The sequence below is a fragment of the Rhinichthys klamathensis genome, unplaced genomic scaffold, assembly GCF_029890125.1.
Source record: "Rhinichthys klamathensis goyatoka isolate OS25496 unplaced genomic scaffold, OSU_Roscu_1.1 h1tg000299l_1, whole genome shotgun sequence".
NCBI classification, from domain to species: domain Eukaryota; kingdom Metazoa; phylum Chordata; class Actinopteri; order Cypriniformes; family Leuciscidae; genus Rhinichthys; species Rhinichthys klamathensis.
Window position 1 is genome coordinate 133639 of NW_026606818.1, and position 16362 is coordinate 150000.

A 16362-nucleotide genomic window follows, 5' to 3' on the forward strand; every position below is an offset into this window, starting at 1 on the left:
TTCTTTATTGTTTCTCTGGATTGTTGGGTCTTTGTTTTGTAAAAGTAACAGAACGATCTGAAAGCTGCCTTACTTGCATAGAAAGAATACTGGTACTCTTCATTGACAACATCTAAGCAATAGTTCACCCTTTGACTTCCATTGTTTGGATAAAAAAACACAGAGATCTAATTCTTGTTGGATAAACAAAGATCCAAGATTAATTAGGATTATGTTATATTTCTCTAAACAATGACCCATAAGCACATGATCGAGCTTCTGTGAGTCAAACTATTGAAATTATGTTGGTGAAGTCATGGTTATGACTCATAAAACTGCGGATGTTTCATGTTTAAGGGCTTTAGATGTTTTCAGCAGTTGATGAAACTGCATCAGTGATGAGAGCCTTTATAAGTGCCTCTCATATAGACCCCTGGGACAGAGAGATAGTAGTTATTAGGCCTTGACAACGAAGTGTACACAATTTGTTTGTTTTATCAACCAAAGTTTGTCATATTTTATTTTCCATCACTGTGCCATTAGTCAGTGTTTTAATATAAAAGATTAAAAAAAAAAATTTTTGTTAGATGTAACATTGCAAATGTAGTATTTTGTGAACACAAAATATTGAGGTGTTTCACTCGTTGAGCAAATATATTCATATAAAGTGAATATTGCAATTATTTTCTAGTTTACTTTTTTTATTTGACCATTATATGTTTCTCAAAGACCGCGTCATTAGACTAGTTTTGCGATCTCTCTGTTTTAATAGGCTAGATTAACTGATTTAAATGGTCATGACATGAGAAATCAAATTTGCCTTGATCTTTTGACATATAAGAGGTCTCTACCATTAAAATATCCTGCAAGTTTCAAATTATAAACAAAATATTTATTCAATCAAGCTTCAAAAAAGGCTCGTTTGGATACTGTGGGGTTGTGATATTTGTATATTACTGCCTCCAGTTCTACAGTGCATCATCGAATCATAGATACACTGGCGTTCAGTCGCTTAACGGCTGACATTCGCCTACTGGTTGTGAGGTTCGCATCAAAAAGCAAATAGAGCCCATTATAATCACTGATGCTGTCTACACTGATACAGCATACAGATGTGTGTTCAGTTTCTGACACACTCCACACACTTTAGCCTGTCGACAACAGGACAAATGGAAGAGTGAAAGAACGTTCGCTTTGACGTTTAAACGGCTTGTTTGCTCATTTCTGTAGACACTTCAGAGGAGACCAGCGTCAGGAACAAGTGAATAGTTTGTGGATAGTCATGGATTGGGTTGCAGGATTATATGTTTGTTCAGAGCATTTGACTGCAGATGTTTTGTAAAAGAGGCACAGTGTAATGGAGAGTTCGGAAATAAGCTTTTATTGAAAGATGAATCAGCAACCCGTGCAATAGCGAGTGGGAGTTGATACTGTTTCCTATGCAATGAGGTTAGCCAATCATAACAGAGGCCATTTACTGGCAAGCCTTAAAGTAGCAGCGCCTTAAAACGGATCATTTCAGACTGAGGGTCAGAATGAGGATTGAAAATAATAATTTTTCCACATATGTTTTGTTTTGTGTGCTAAAAACTTAATTAACATGAGTGAACCTCAAAGAACATATTAAAATAAAATAAAAATCCATGTCATGACCCCTTTAATCTTCAGTAGCAACGTTTCAAGTTGGTAGGTTTGATTCATTTAGTGTAAACTGTCAATTGCAATGAATCATTTCACATGTCAGCAATTGGTGCATATAAATTAAAATGATTAAATCATACATTTTGGAATTCATAAAAATAATGTGAATAACATTTGTATAAACAGTACAGTTTGGGATCAGTAATGTTTTTAAAAAATGTTTTTAACAATACAAAAATACAGTAAATACAGTAACAGTGTAAATAATAATATTACATTTAAAAGAAAAACTGTATATATTTTAAAATGTAATTTTTTTTGGTGATGCAAAGCTGAATTTTCAGCATCATTACTCTAGTTTCAGTGTCACATGATCCTTCAGAAATCATTCTTATACGCAGTTTTTCTGCTCAGGGAACATGTATTATGTTAAAAACAGTTGTGCTGGCTAAAATATGTCTGGAAACCGTGATACTTTTTTTTTCAGGATTCTTTGATATATAGAAAGTTAAAAAGAACAGGATTTATTTTAAAAAAAGATTTTTTTTGTAATATCTGTGCTGAAACCTGTAACACAACGTTCTACAGAAAGCTTATTCTTATTCAAGGGTGTATTCAATTGATTAAAAGTGACAGCAGTTGAAGTACAGTAGTTGTAGTATAATAGTATGTTGTAGTTAATGCTTGGTTTTCTGTGGCTGTGGGATCACAGACCCTCCTCTGCCCTGAAAGAGCCTCTGAACTATCTGCCAGTCAGCAGTGGAGGGGAATGTGAGAATGACAGGTGCACTCGCCTAAAATAGCAATGCTGAGGAGTGGGGGAAGGCCCAGGGCAGAGAGAGAGAGAGAGAGAGAGAGAGAGAGAGAGGGGAGCAGGAGAAGTGTAAAGATGGATGAAATTGGAAGGTATCAGCAAAACATGTTTAGGGCCAAGAGGACTGCAGTAATGTTTCAAGTGAAGTTAATGTTGTTTAGGCTGAAAATAAAATAAAATTAAAGGCTGAAAAAGGTCCATTTGTAAGTGTGGGCGTTTGAGAGAGACTCTTAAGTTTCTTGTCAGGTAGAGTAATAACCAAAGTGGCCTCATAAAATATTTGGACACTGAAGTCATAGTTTAAAATGTATGAATGTGGCCAGAATGTGATGAAATATCAAACCAAATGGCATTTATTATAAAGAAAGATGCATACAAAATTAAAGCCCTATCCGGACGGTAATTGTTTCTCATGTGTCCATCCGTCTGTAAAAATAAAATTCGAATGGCAGCTCAGTGATAAAACTCATGCATTTAGATGGCAATCAAAATGATTATCAGATTATCTCTCAAAATGATGTACAGTATGTCATTTTAAAAAAGTGGAAATGAGCAGAAATAAGTTAATGCAACCTCGTATTTACAAGGTCAACAGGTCAACATAACACTACTTGTTTTATATTCATAATCTATATAATTGTACATAATACATATTTTAAAATTGTATTGCATACCTGTTGCTGCCATAATATTGACCCATTTTATGCTTTTCTTCTCTTTCTCCTTTTTGTTCTTAACAGCAATGATGAAATATTGTTTTTGTATTACTTTCCAGCATTTCAATAAAAAAATCGTTAAAATGCAAATTACCACGAATTGTAACAGTTGTCGTACGGTGCTCGGCAGTGGTCAAAAAGGATTTAAACAGTGAATTTTGAATTGATCTCTTCTTGTAAACTTCGAGATCAGCAATTAAATCACCACACGACCTTGGTGTTCATCAAAAAAAACATAGGTAATTCGGCCGGGGATTTTCAGGCGGGTGGTGGGAGAAAAACAGACGTTTTGTATTCAAGCAGCAATAAAATTGCAGACTAACCCCAAATGCGGAAAATACTGTACATCCCTACACTGTAAAAATGCTACAGTGAAAAACTGTTAATTGGTTAACAGAAATTTTCCTTACTATATACGGTAAATAACTGTGATAGATCTAACGGTACATTTAATGTAATTTTACTATAAAATACCGTTAAATTTACAGTTTTTGAAAGTGAAAAAGAACAACTCATTGTATAATTTACAGTGAAAAACCGTAAATTGACATTCCCACAATTCCCTGCGTGACACTTCGCATTTGATGTATTTTTGTTGAAATAACTGTTTCTTCATAGTTTTCTTAGTTCTTTTCTTATCAGTTATGTACATTAGAGTTTTATGTTACATTTAATGTTGTTAAATTAATGTTTATTGCATTTTTAAAATTTCATGTGTTACCATGATGCTGTTTAGTGTTTGTGTGAATGAGACTGTGCAGCTTCTATATATTAGTAGTACTAACTTTCGTGGAAGAGCTGCTTGTGATGAGCTTTGATTGATCATGTGACTCTCATCACTGCTGTGATGATTGTTGGTTGTCAGTGTATTACATTGGTACAAAACAGAAATTAATACATACATAGGTTGGTAAATTAACATTATATCAGATAATAAAATACGGTGTATTACTGTAAATTTTAAGTTAAGTCTGTAAAACCAATAACGTCGGTTATTGACGGTAAAGTTCTGGCAACCACAGCTGCCGGTATTTTACCGTAAAAATGGCATTTTATTTTTTACAGTGTATGAGAAACAATTACCATCATAATAGGGCTGAAGACAAAGTACTTAGCTTCTTCCTGTTGTCAAATGTTAGTGGATCTTTAAAGGTAATGTGATAAACTGCACCTGTGGTTATTCTACGATGAGGGGAACTGACTTTTTATACATCCACTAAAAATCACCTCCACATCAGTCGGTTGAAAGTAATAGCAGCAAAAAGTGAAATTACTTAGTAGAGAAAATACTTATAGATGCCATTTGGTTTGATGTTTTACTATTACACTTTTAAAAGTGTCCAAATACTTTTTGAGGCCACTGTATGCTACTACTTTGTATATCTGCATGCTTTCCCCTTTGAAGACAGTCTGCTATGAATACAGACATTAAAAATCTTCATACAGTGGCTCATTTGCAGCTCATTTCTGTCACCTGGCCTGTTTCTAGTGCGTATATGTAGCTGTCAAAATGCTGCCAGTCATTAAAAAACAGTGATGTAGGACACTGACAACCGTTTTGTCGTTCTCTTCACCTGCTGTGGTCCTGTCTTCATGGTAAGTGATATCATGCGCACACGTTCCTCTGATGCTAGAAAATATATGCCACTCTTGAAAGGTGTCTTATTTCTGGAGCTGTTGCAATGAAGAGTTAGTAGGTGCTGGACGCAGACACCAAACACATTTCGTGTTGCATTTCCTCTTTTTCCATTCAGGATTTCATTGGATTTTGGTTACTTGCTAAAAAAAGAAAGTAGAAATAACAACTCTTTTCACTCAGGTTTCCCAAAAAAACTAAACTAGACAAACTATAGTGTCTTTAAAGATTGTTTTGGAATATGATATTACGTCTATGTCCTACAGAATGAATACATAAATATATATCTATATCTATATTTGGGTATAATGTTTGCTTAATTACTGTTAACTCATAGTGCTGTCAAATAGATTAATCGCGATTAATCACATCTAACACAAAAGTTTGTAATATTATATAATACGAGTGTATGTTATATGTGTGTATATACACATACACACACACACAAAATACTTTTATGTTAGATGTCATTAATCACGATTAATTGATTTGACAGCACTAATATATTTACAGGTAATTTTACTCCTACTGTCACTAAAATGGTAGTGTTTTGGTCGAAACAAATGAAAGTCAGTGTTAGTCAATGTGAATATCTCCATGAGGGTGAGTAAATGATTTTAATTAGAATATATATTTTTTTTTTGCATAAACTATGCCTTTAATGACTAATGAAAGATGTCATCGGGTGGGTTCATAGAGCGCTGCAGGGATGATGTATTTTTGTAGGCCCGCATCACCCTGGTGCCCTCGACAAAAACACAATAAGATTTTTCCATTGGCTTTTGGATTATTGCGGGAAATAGGCTCTAGTTTATAATTCTTACACGTTTTGTTCATCATGATAATCTTCACAAACTGAAGCCAAAATACAATCACTTTTAGAAAAAAAGCTACACCATAGTTGCATGGCTTCAACTAAACTTTCCACAACTCTTTATTTTAAAAAAAACATTTTCCCTGAAAGTTTGAGTTAGAATCATTTGCAAGAGCGTGATTTAAAAACGCATTGAATTTCGGGACAATGGAACTGGAAGTGCTAAAATTCTCTCTCTTTCCAGCTTTTGGCCTACAAAAATACACCATCCTTGCCATATATACACTGTGTATATATATATATATATATATATTTAAACATAGATGCCTCATTAGTGTCTTGTCTACGGACTGCTATATATAAGCCGTCCGCCATAGACGGACCATGAGAGCGAGTTCACTGCATCTGCAACCTAGTGTGTATTAATATCTATATCTGCAGATGATTTTCACAGCATTTAGTTTATTATTAGAGTGATAATTCTGCATATGGATATTGCATATTGAGTTATACGTAACAACACGAATCAAGCACATTCTCGCCCCTGAAAGGTTATCCCATTTCGTCTAAGTTATAGCCTGGTGGTTTTTACAGCCATTGGCTGCTCAATGCAGTGACATGTTCTATGAAAATGAATCGTTTTGTTAGTGTGAGTGATGAACAGTGTCTAGTTAACTGTTCTAAGATGCCGGATGCGTCGACGAATGGAAACTTGTACATCTCTATGATCATTGCGGGACTCTATATGTAATGAGCAACTTCAGACAGGAAAACAATAACCGTCACCCCTAAATAAATAAATACCACAGTGCCTGCATGACAACAGGCTGCCCACCTAGAGAGGAAGTGACATTTTGTATTGGGAAACCGTTGCAGGGGGTCCCGCGTGTAAAGAGTGATGTGCCTTTATGGTCCAGGTTAGTCGGGACAGACAAAGGCGTTTTAAAAGGGAAAGTCTTTAATGCACCAGCCCCTCCTTTTCCTTCCTATCGCCTCTGGTTAATCCACCCACACCATCCCTCCATCTGTCAGTGTCAGCGGTCAGTGAAGACCAGAGTCACAATGCCGGGATTTGGCTTGAAGAGGTCTTGATCAGCACACTGGAGGAGAAGGGGAATCCCCACACCGATTCTAATAATAACCCTGATGTGTATTTTGATGGAGCGCTCTGCATTTCCTCTTTCCCTCCTGAAGATTGTTTGCGTAGCGGCTGCATTGTTATGTTTATACGTGCTTGATCATTCGGTGGTTTTTTAGGTTTGTTACAGCGCATTTTGTTTCTTGTGTCACTTTATAATGAAGGCTAGTCTCTGTCAATGTGATTGCAACAATTGCAGCCACAACATGAACAAATCTAAATTCTTTTTTTTTTTTTTTTTTTTTTTATAAAAAACGATTTTAGTCCTGGATGCTGATTGGTTACTACAGTGTTCCAGTGATGATATCATTATTACAAGTACTGATACTTAATATTGTTCGGACAATAATATTAGAGGAGCAGAACTAACTGTTGTCTATGATGAAACTATGATGCAAAACATCTGTTTGCATACACCACCATTCAAAAACTTGGGATTGGTGAGATTTTTTTTAGTGTTTTTGAAAAAAGTCTCTTATTCTCACCAAGGGGTGCATTTAATTGAGAACAGTAAAAACTATATTAATATTGTGAATTTTTAAACAACTGTATTATATCTTAGTACACATATTAATTAGCAAACATTAAATAATATCATATAGTTTTCTTTCTACAGGTCCTTCTCAAAAAATTAGCATATTGTGATAAAGTTCATTATTTTCCATAATGTAATGATAAAAATTAAACTTTCATATATTTTAGATTCATTGCACACCAACTGAAATATTTCAGGTCTTTTATTGTTTTAATACTGAAGATTTTGGCATACAGCTCATGAAAACCCAAATTTCCTGTCTCAAAAAATTAGCATATTTCATCCGACCAATAAAAGAAGTGTTTTTAATACAAAAAAAACTTCAAATAATTATGTTCAGTTATGCACTCAATAGTCAATACTTGGTCGGGAATCCTTTTGCAGAAATGACTGCTTCAATGCGGCGTGGCATGGAGGCAATCAGCCTGTGGCACTGCTGAGGTGTTATGGAGGCCCAGGATGCTTCGATAGCGGCCTTAAGCTCATCCAGAGTGTTGGGTCTTGCGTCTCTCAACTTTCTCTTCACAATATCCCACAGATTCTCTATGGGGTTCAGGTCAGGAGAGTTGGCAGGCCAATTGAGCACAGTAATACCATGGTCAGTAAACCATTTACCAGTGGTTTTGGCACTGTGAGCAGGTGCCAGGTCGTGCTGAAAAATGAAATCTTCATCTCCATAAAGCTTTTCAGCAGATGGAAGCATGAAGTGCTCCAAAATCTCCTGATAGCTAGCTGCATTGACCCTGCCCTTGATAAAACACAGTGGACCAACACCAGCAGCTGACATGGCACCCCAGACCATCACAGACTGTGGGTACTTGACACTGGACTTCAGGCATTTTGGCATTTCCTTCTCCCCAGTCTTCCTCCAGACTCTGGCACCTTGATTTCCGAATGACATACAAAACTGAGCAGCAGTCCAGTGCTGCTTCTCTGTAGCCCAGGTCAGGCGCTTCTGCCGCTGTTTCTGGTTCAAAAGTGGCTTGACCTGGGGAATGCGGCACCTGTAGCCCATGTCCTGCACACGCCTGTGCACGGTGGCTCTGGATGTTTCTACTCCAGACTCAGTCCACTGCTTCCGCAGGTCCCCCAAGGTCTGGAATCGGTCCTTCTCCACAATCTTCCTCAGGGTCTGGTCACCTCTTCTCGTTGTGCAGCGTTTTTTGCCACACTTTTTCCTTCCCACAGACTTCCCACTGAGGTGCCTTGATACAGCACTCTGGGAACAGCCTATTTGTTCAGAAATTTCTTTCTGTCTTACCCTCTTGCTTGAGGGTGTCAATGATGGCCTTCTGGACAGCAGTCAGGTCGGCAGTCTTACCCATGATTGTGGTTTTGAGTAATGAAGTAATGAATGGAGTTTTTAAAAGCCTCAGGAATCTTTTGCAGGTGTTTAGAGTTAATTAGTTGATTCAGATGATTAGGTTAATAGCTCGTTTAGAGACCCTATTCATGATATGCTAATTTTTTGAGACAGGAATTTTGGGTTTTCATGAGCTGTATGCCAAAATCATCAGTATTAAAAAAAATAAAAGACCTGAAATATTTCAGTTGGTGTGCAATGAATCTAAAATATATGAAAATTTCATTTTTATCATTACATTATGGAAAATAATGAACTTTATCACAATATGCTAATTTTTTTAGAAGGACCTGTATATATACATACATACAGTATATATAGTGATTCAAAGCTGAATTTTCATCATCATTACTCCAGTTTTCAGTGTCACATGATCCTTCAGAAATCATTTTAATATGCTGATTTGCTGCTCAAGAATAATTTTTCTTCTTATTTTTTATATTTTTTCATTACTTTTTGCTACTTCATATTTTTGTGGAAACTGACACCATTCAAAAGTGTTGTGTTTTTGCTCCAATAAATGTAGCCTTGAGCATAAGAAACTTAAATTAACTTAAAAACAATTACTAAAATCATAATTATGCCAAACTTTTGGCCAGTAATATATACTGAATGTATATACACTCACCGGCCACTTTATTAGGTACCCCATGCTAGTAACGGGTTGGACCCCCTTTTGCCTTCAGAACTGCCTCAATTCTTCGTGGCATAGATTCAACAAGGTGCTGGAAGCATTCCTCAGGGAGTTTGGTCCATATTGACATGATGGCATCACACAGTTGCCGCAGATTTGTCGGCTGCACATCCATGATGCGAATCTCCCGTTCCACCACATCCCAAAGATGCTCTATTGGGTTGAGATCTGGTGACTGTGGAGGCCATTTTAGTACAGTGAACTCATTGTCATGTTCAAGAAACCAATTTGAAATGATTAGAGCTTTGTGGCATGGTGGAAGTAGCCATCAGAGGATGGGTACATGGTGGCCATAAAGGGATGGACATGGTCAGAAACAATGCTCAGGTAGGCCGTGGCATTTAAACGATGCCCAATTGGCACTAAGGGGCCTAAAGTGTGCCAGGAAAACATCCCCCACACCATTACACCACCACCACCAGCCTGCACAGTGGTAACAAGGCATGATGGTTCCATGTTCTCATTCTGTTTATGCCAAATTCTGACTCTAACATCTGAATGTCTCAACAGAAATCGAGACTCATCAGACCAGGCAACATTTTTCCAGTCTTCAACTGTTCAATTTTGGTGAGCTCTTGCAAATTGTAGCCTCTTTTTCCTATTTGTAGTGGAGATGAGTGGTACCCGGTGGAGTCTTCTGCTGTTGTAGCCCATCCGCCTCAAGGTTGTGCGTGTTGTGGCTTCACAAATGCTTTGCTGCATACCTCGGTTGTAACGAGTGGTTATTTCAGTCACTGTTGCCCTTCTATCAGCTCGAACCAGTCTGGCCATTCTCCTCTGACCTCTGGCATCAACAAGGCATTTCCGCCCACAGAACTGCCGCTCACTGGATGTTTTTTCTTTTTCGGATCATTCTCTGTAAACCCTAGAGATGGTTGTGCGTGAAAATCCCAGTAGATTAGCAGTTTCTGAAAAACTCAGACCAGCCCTTCTGGCACCAACAATCATGTCACGTTCAAAGTCACTCAAATCACCTTTCTTCCCCATACTGATGCTCGGTTTGAACTGCAGGAGATTGTCTTGACCATGTCTACATGCCTAAATGCACGTAGTTGCCGCCATGTGATTGGCTGCTTAGAAATTAAGTGTTAACGAGCAGTTGGACAGGTGTACCTAATAAAGTGGCCGGTGAGTGTATTACTTATCATGCATTAAAATATTTATAGGTGATTGAACTCCACTGTCAAAGGAAATAATTACATGATTTTATAATTATTGAAAAGATTGCAAAATGTCACTAATGACATAACTAATTTTGAGAAAGCCACTCCAATTTCAGTCATTTTGTGTTGCAGCAATCTTAGATGTTCTGTCAAATCCTGGTGAGACTGCCTTGTACTATGTTTGTTCAGTGGTCTCGAACTGAATATCTACACAACATATCATATCATTTTAATGAGAATGTCAATGTTGAGTGCAGTGTTCCTGAAGGGAGACGATATACACAGGTATATTGGAAAAACACATCAATAAGCAACCGCTTCGAATCATTTGGCTACCGTGGTCTTGCACAACTTTGTCTCATCCTGTAACCCCCCCCCCCCCCCCCCAGCTTCTCCTGACCCCACTGAGACCTTTGTGACATCAGTGGTGATCAAGCACCTGCGCCGCTCGTTCTCTTTGACACACACAGGTGCCACAGCATGTCTGTAAACACAGTTTGGGCTCTTCAACTCTAAAAGCAGCTATGGCAGCTCACAGTCTATTAAACTCAACTGGTGGGACCACTGCACTCAATATTTATTTGAATAGGGATACAGTAAACATAAGTTATGTTTCCATCCAAAGTTGCAAATGTAACTTGTGCGCAAATTTGGAATTTCGCATAAAACTTTTGCAAATAAATCAGCGTTTCCATCGCTTGTGTTCAAGAGAACAAATTCAACACTTCCTGGGAAACTGGTGCAAAATATATGTATTAAAAATGGAAGTTGCTCAGAAGTCTCAGAGCGTCAGACGAAACACAATAAACATCATGTTTGTGTTGAGATGCTGGTATTTAGGAACGCAGTCGTGTGAGACGCTTCTGGAAGGGAATTAAATTATTTCTCAGGCATTTCTGAATGATCCAACCAACATTTGATTGGTCCGCTGGTGAATTATCCAATCACATCCACTGTTGGAAGCAAAGGCATGTGAGTGTTTTGTTGTACATCGAGGGATTTATTCGATAAATGTGTTTTCATCATAGTTTATGTGCATGTCTTCTTACTGGATAGAATATTTATCCAGCTCAATTGAGCGAATACATTTTTTTAATTTGCATTTTTAGAATTTATGCACATCTTGGCGTTTCTATCAAGCGTTTTTTATACAATATCCCAAAATGTGCATAAAAATAGGTTAACAGCCATCTAATGCAAGTATCATAATGTTTGTTGTTGTGAAAGCCATTATCTATATTTTATTATTAATAGTAGTATATATATTTTAAGATACCAGATATACAACTGATATTCTTTTTTTGCTATTGATATTTGAAATTCTAATTTTGATGCAATGATGAATAATTCTAGATGGAAATATAATAATATTGATTATTTGTTTTATTATTTTAATAAATATATTTTTTTAAAATATATTAGAAATGGAAATAACTATGTGAGTGTACAAATGTATTCATTATTTTTTATGTCACAACTAAATGTGGCTGTATTTGCATACTGTATATAAAATTGTTTTTGCGAATGGGATAGTTTTTTCTTTATGTGAATAAACAGAATGCTATGGAAGCTTGTTTCCGCCACTGAATAAAAAAAATAAAATAAAATAATTGCGACTTTTTATCAGTCAGAATTGTGAGAAATAAAGTCGCAATTGCAAGATATAAAGTCGCAATTCTGAGAAATAAAGTCGCAATTGCGAGAAAAAAAGACAGAATTGTGATCTTTTTATCTCACAATTCTGACTTTTTTTCTCACAATTGCGAGTTTACATCTCGCAATTTTGACTTTATAACACATAATTGCGAGTTTATATATATAAAATTCTGACATATTTTCTCAGAATTGTGAGATATAAACTCGCAATTGCGAGTTATCAGGCCAATTCTAAGGGAAAAAAAGACTAACTTTTTTTCCCTCAGAATAGTTTATATCTCACAATTCCGACTTTACAATACGCAATTTCGACTTTATATCACGCAATTCTGACTTTATATCTCACAATTCTGACTTTACAACACGCAATTTCGACTTTACATCACGCAATTCTGACTTTATAACACGCAATTGCGACTTTATATCAATCAATTCTGACTTTAAATCTCGCAATTCTGACTTTATAACACGCAATTGCGACTTTATTTTACGCAATTCTGACTTTATAACCTGCAATTGCGACTTTATATCAATAAATTCTGACTTTATATCTCGCAATTCTGACTTTATAACACGCAATTGCGACTTTATTTTACGCAATTCTGACTTTATAACCTGCAATTGCGACTTTATATCAATCAATTCTGACTTTATATCTCGCAATTCTGACTTTATAACACGCAATTGCGACTTTATTTTACGCAATTCTGACTTTATAACCTGCAATTGCGACTTTTATATCAATAAATTCTGACTTTATATCTCGCAATTCTGACTTTATAACACGCAATTGCGACTTTATTTTACGCAATTCTGACTTTATAACCTGCAATTGCGACTTTATATCAATAAATTCTGACTTTATATCTCGCAATTCTGACTTTATAACACGCAATTGCGATTTTATATCACGCAATTCTGCCTTTATATTTCGCAATTCTGAGAAATAAAGTCAGAATTGTGAGATAAAAAGTCGCAATTACCTTTTTTATTTTTCATTCTGTGGCGGAAACAAGCTTCCATAGAATGCAGTCATCGGTTGGTGTGGATGCTAATATAGTTGTATCTTTATAGTTATTGTTCTTGGTATAAACAGGCCTTACGAACAGGATTGTGTGTGTATGCACCTGTTGTGAAATGCTGTTATTATTTCCGGCAGGAATGCTAAATTATTAATGAGTGACGCCCACTGTGAAGATGTTTATTGTTACACAGTTACAGTAAATCTCTGCCCACTTATTTAAAATTATTCCTAAGGGTATTTAAGGTTGTCTTGCTGTGACTCTAGACCTAAGTATGGTTTGGCTTTAATTTTACACCTGTCTGAAGAGTCAGAAATAAGTCTGACATGTTGATAAGTCCCAGGTTTTTGGTTCAGTGTTTATCCAAGTTCCTCCTCTTTGTTCACTGTAATCTGCATGAGCTCTGAAGCATTTAAGCAACACATTAGCGCTGATTGTTGTGGCCCTGTGGTGTAAAGTGTTCTGCATCTGTCAGATCCCAGCCTATTTATACAGGGATGAGCTAAGATCATGAGGCTCAGCACAGCAGCTTACCATGAGGCCAGCGTATCAGACAGCAAAGTCTCAGAATACTTTAGTGCTCAGTACAGACGTTATTAATGGTTCTTGTTCATTCATAAAAGATTTGTGTATGATTTTAGTCTTTCTCAAAAGCAGCATCATACTTATGGGGACGCTCAATACTGTATTTTGGTAAAGTTGTTATATTGGTAGTGGTCAGTATAGTATATTTTAAGGGGTCATGATATGAGAAATCAAATTGACTTTGATCTGTTGACATATAAGAGGTCTTTGTACCATTAAAACATCCTGCAAGTTTCAGAGCTTAAAACATCCTCCTCATTATAAACAAAGCATTTATTTAATCAAGCTCCAAAAATGGCTCGTTTTGATATTACAGGATCTGTGACGTCACACGGGCGAACACATTTGCATATGACTTATACATCATCACACCGTAGGCCCCGCCCACTGGCGTTCAGTCGCTTAAAGCTTGGCATTCGCCTTCACTGGATGTGAGCGTCACGTCAAAAGCAAATAAATCCCATTATAATCACTGACGCTGTCTACACTAAAACAGTGTACAGATGTGTGTTCAGTTTCTGACACACTCCACACGCTTGAGTCTGTCGACAACAGGACAAATGGAAGAGTGAAAGAACGTCCAGTTTAAACAGCTCGTTTGTGTCTCTTGAGCATTTAGTTTTGTAAACGAGGCACAGTGTTATGAAGGGTTCGCAAAGAAACTTTTGTTCTTGAAAGATGAAGCAGCAACTGTATTGGATCTGACAGCAGCTGCATCACAAACCATAAGTAAATCATTTCATGGCCATTTTATTTGGATAATGTTTTGAAAACACTGTTGATACTGTTTCCTATGCAATGACGTCAGCCAATCATAACAGTGGCCGTTTACTGACAAGCCTTAAAGGAGCAGAGCATTAAAAGCGGATCATTTCAGACAGAGGGTCAAAATGAGGGTTGAAAATAATAGTTTCGATTTTTTAATTTATCCATTATAATGTTGCAATGACTAAATTCACTTGTACAGTTCAAGGTTTTAGTGTTTTATTTGTAATGTATTTAGACAAAATAGCATATCGGTTAATAAAAAATGAAGGCATTTGGGCAGCATGGTGTCTCAGAGCCAGAAGGTCCCGAGTTTGAGTCCCGGCTGAGCCAGGAGGACTTTCTGAACAAGTTTGCATGTTCTCCATGTTTCTGAGTGCTCTGGTGTCCCCCACAGTCCAAAGACATGCCGTTTAGGTCAATTGGAGAGTTAAAACTGCCCTGTGATGTTTGAGTGTGTGAAAGCCCTGTGATGCTGGCCACCTTATACATTTTTGGATGGTTGCTGTTGTCTCTTGGTTCTGAATATGGTCCAAGAATCATGTGAGTCACCCAGAGTTTTGCTACATTAAAAATGCATTTACTGGGTTGTACTCTCTTTCTCTCTCTGTTACACACACACTTCCTTCTTCCAACAACAAACTCGAGACATTATAGCTGGTTATCCTGCCTCATGATGATTACCTTATGGTCCAATTTAAAAAAAAAAAACTAAAATGTGACCTTTAACCTCCTATGAAAGTCATCAATATGACCTCTTTAACATCATATGGGCTTTAAAAGGTAAGTCTGTAAAATTGATGAAGTAATTCTAATACCAGCCTTATACTGGATCTTCTTTCTGCCTGTGTGATTGGGTGGCTACACATCTTACACCTGGAGCTTTTTAAAGCATCTGTGCCCTACACTTGACAGAGGATAGACTGACCCCGTTTCCTCTGTGCTGGGGATTGTGGGACAGAATGTGCCAACCAAAAAACACAAAGACTCTTTAAATATATTGTATAGTAAGGAAGAAGATCGTTTGAGTGTTGACAAAAGTGCTGTTATGGGAGAAAAAGACACAGTGAAATATGAAAGAGAGAGAAAGATGGAGAACAAATGATGGAGAAAAGGAGGTTAGAGAGAGAGGAGATCATGAGGCTACATCATGAGTCAGTGAAGGGAACAGCTGCGATTGTTACGTGACAGGTGGAGAGTGTTTGGAAGCGGCTGTGTTTATTACTGTATTTACATGTCCTTGTGTGTGTGTGTGTGTTTGTGTCTCACTAATCAGTGTGTTATCATTCAACATATTTGCACGTCTAACTCTGAATAGGTATTGATTGCACTCCATTGTCACGAGTGATTGTCAGCATTGCCACCTGGCTCTGTTCATCCTCTCACTAATTCCTTGTGTTTTTTTCTCCCTTTCTCACGACCCGCTCTGACTCACAGGAAGATCAAGTTGTGCTCCAGTGCACCGCGACTGTCCTGAAGGAGCAGATCAAACTATGCCTTTCCTGTGAAGGTTTCGGGAACCGTCTGTGCTTTCTAGAGACCACGTCAAATGCCCAGGTACGGTCGGCTAAAAGCTGTCTGGTGTTGATATTCTGAGCAGGAATAACACTCCTCAAATATACATATATTTTTGTCAGGTAAATAATACTAAAAAAAGAAGACTAATAAAGTAGAATAATGGTTACTTATAATTACTGTATGCTCACTGTATATATATTTTAACTCTTAATGTTTTTAATGATATTTTTTATGCATTTTAATGTATATGTATTAATATTTTCATAGTTCTCATTACAATAATAAAGCTTTATTCATTCATTACAGAATAGATGACTTTGGCT

The 16362-nt window shown here is 36.9% G+C and overlaps 1 protein-coding gene across 14 annotated transcripts in view; it reads left to right on the forward strand.

The window, feature by feature from the left end:
* The window catches only part of ryr1b (ryanodine receptor 1b (skeletal)), a 137071-nt gene that overhangs the window by 14327 nt on the left and 106382 nt on the right, over positions 1 to 16362 (forward strand). For all 14 annotated transcript variants that reach the window (XM_056270198.1, XM_056270197.1, XM_056270204.1 and 11 more), the window contains one exon: positions 15959 to 16078. In XM_056270198.1, the coding sequence (XP_056126173.1) occupies positions 15959 to 16078 (120 nt within the window). The remainder of the gene's footprint in view (positions 1 to 15958; positions 16079 to 16362) is intronic.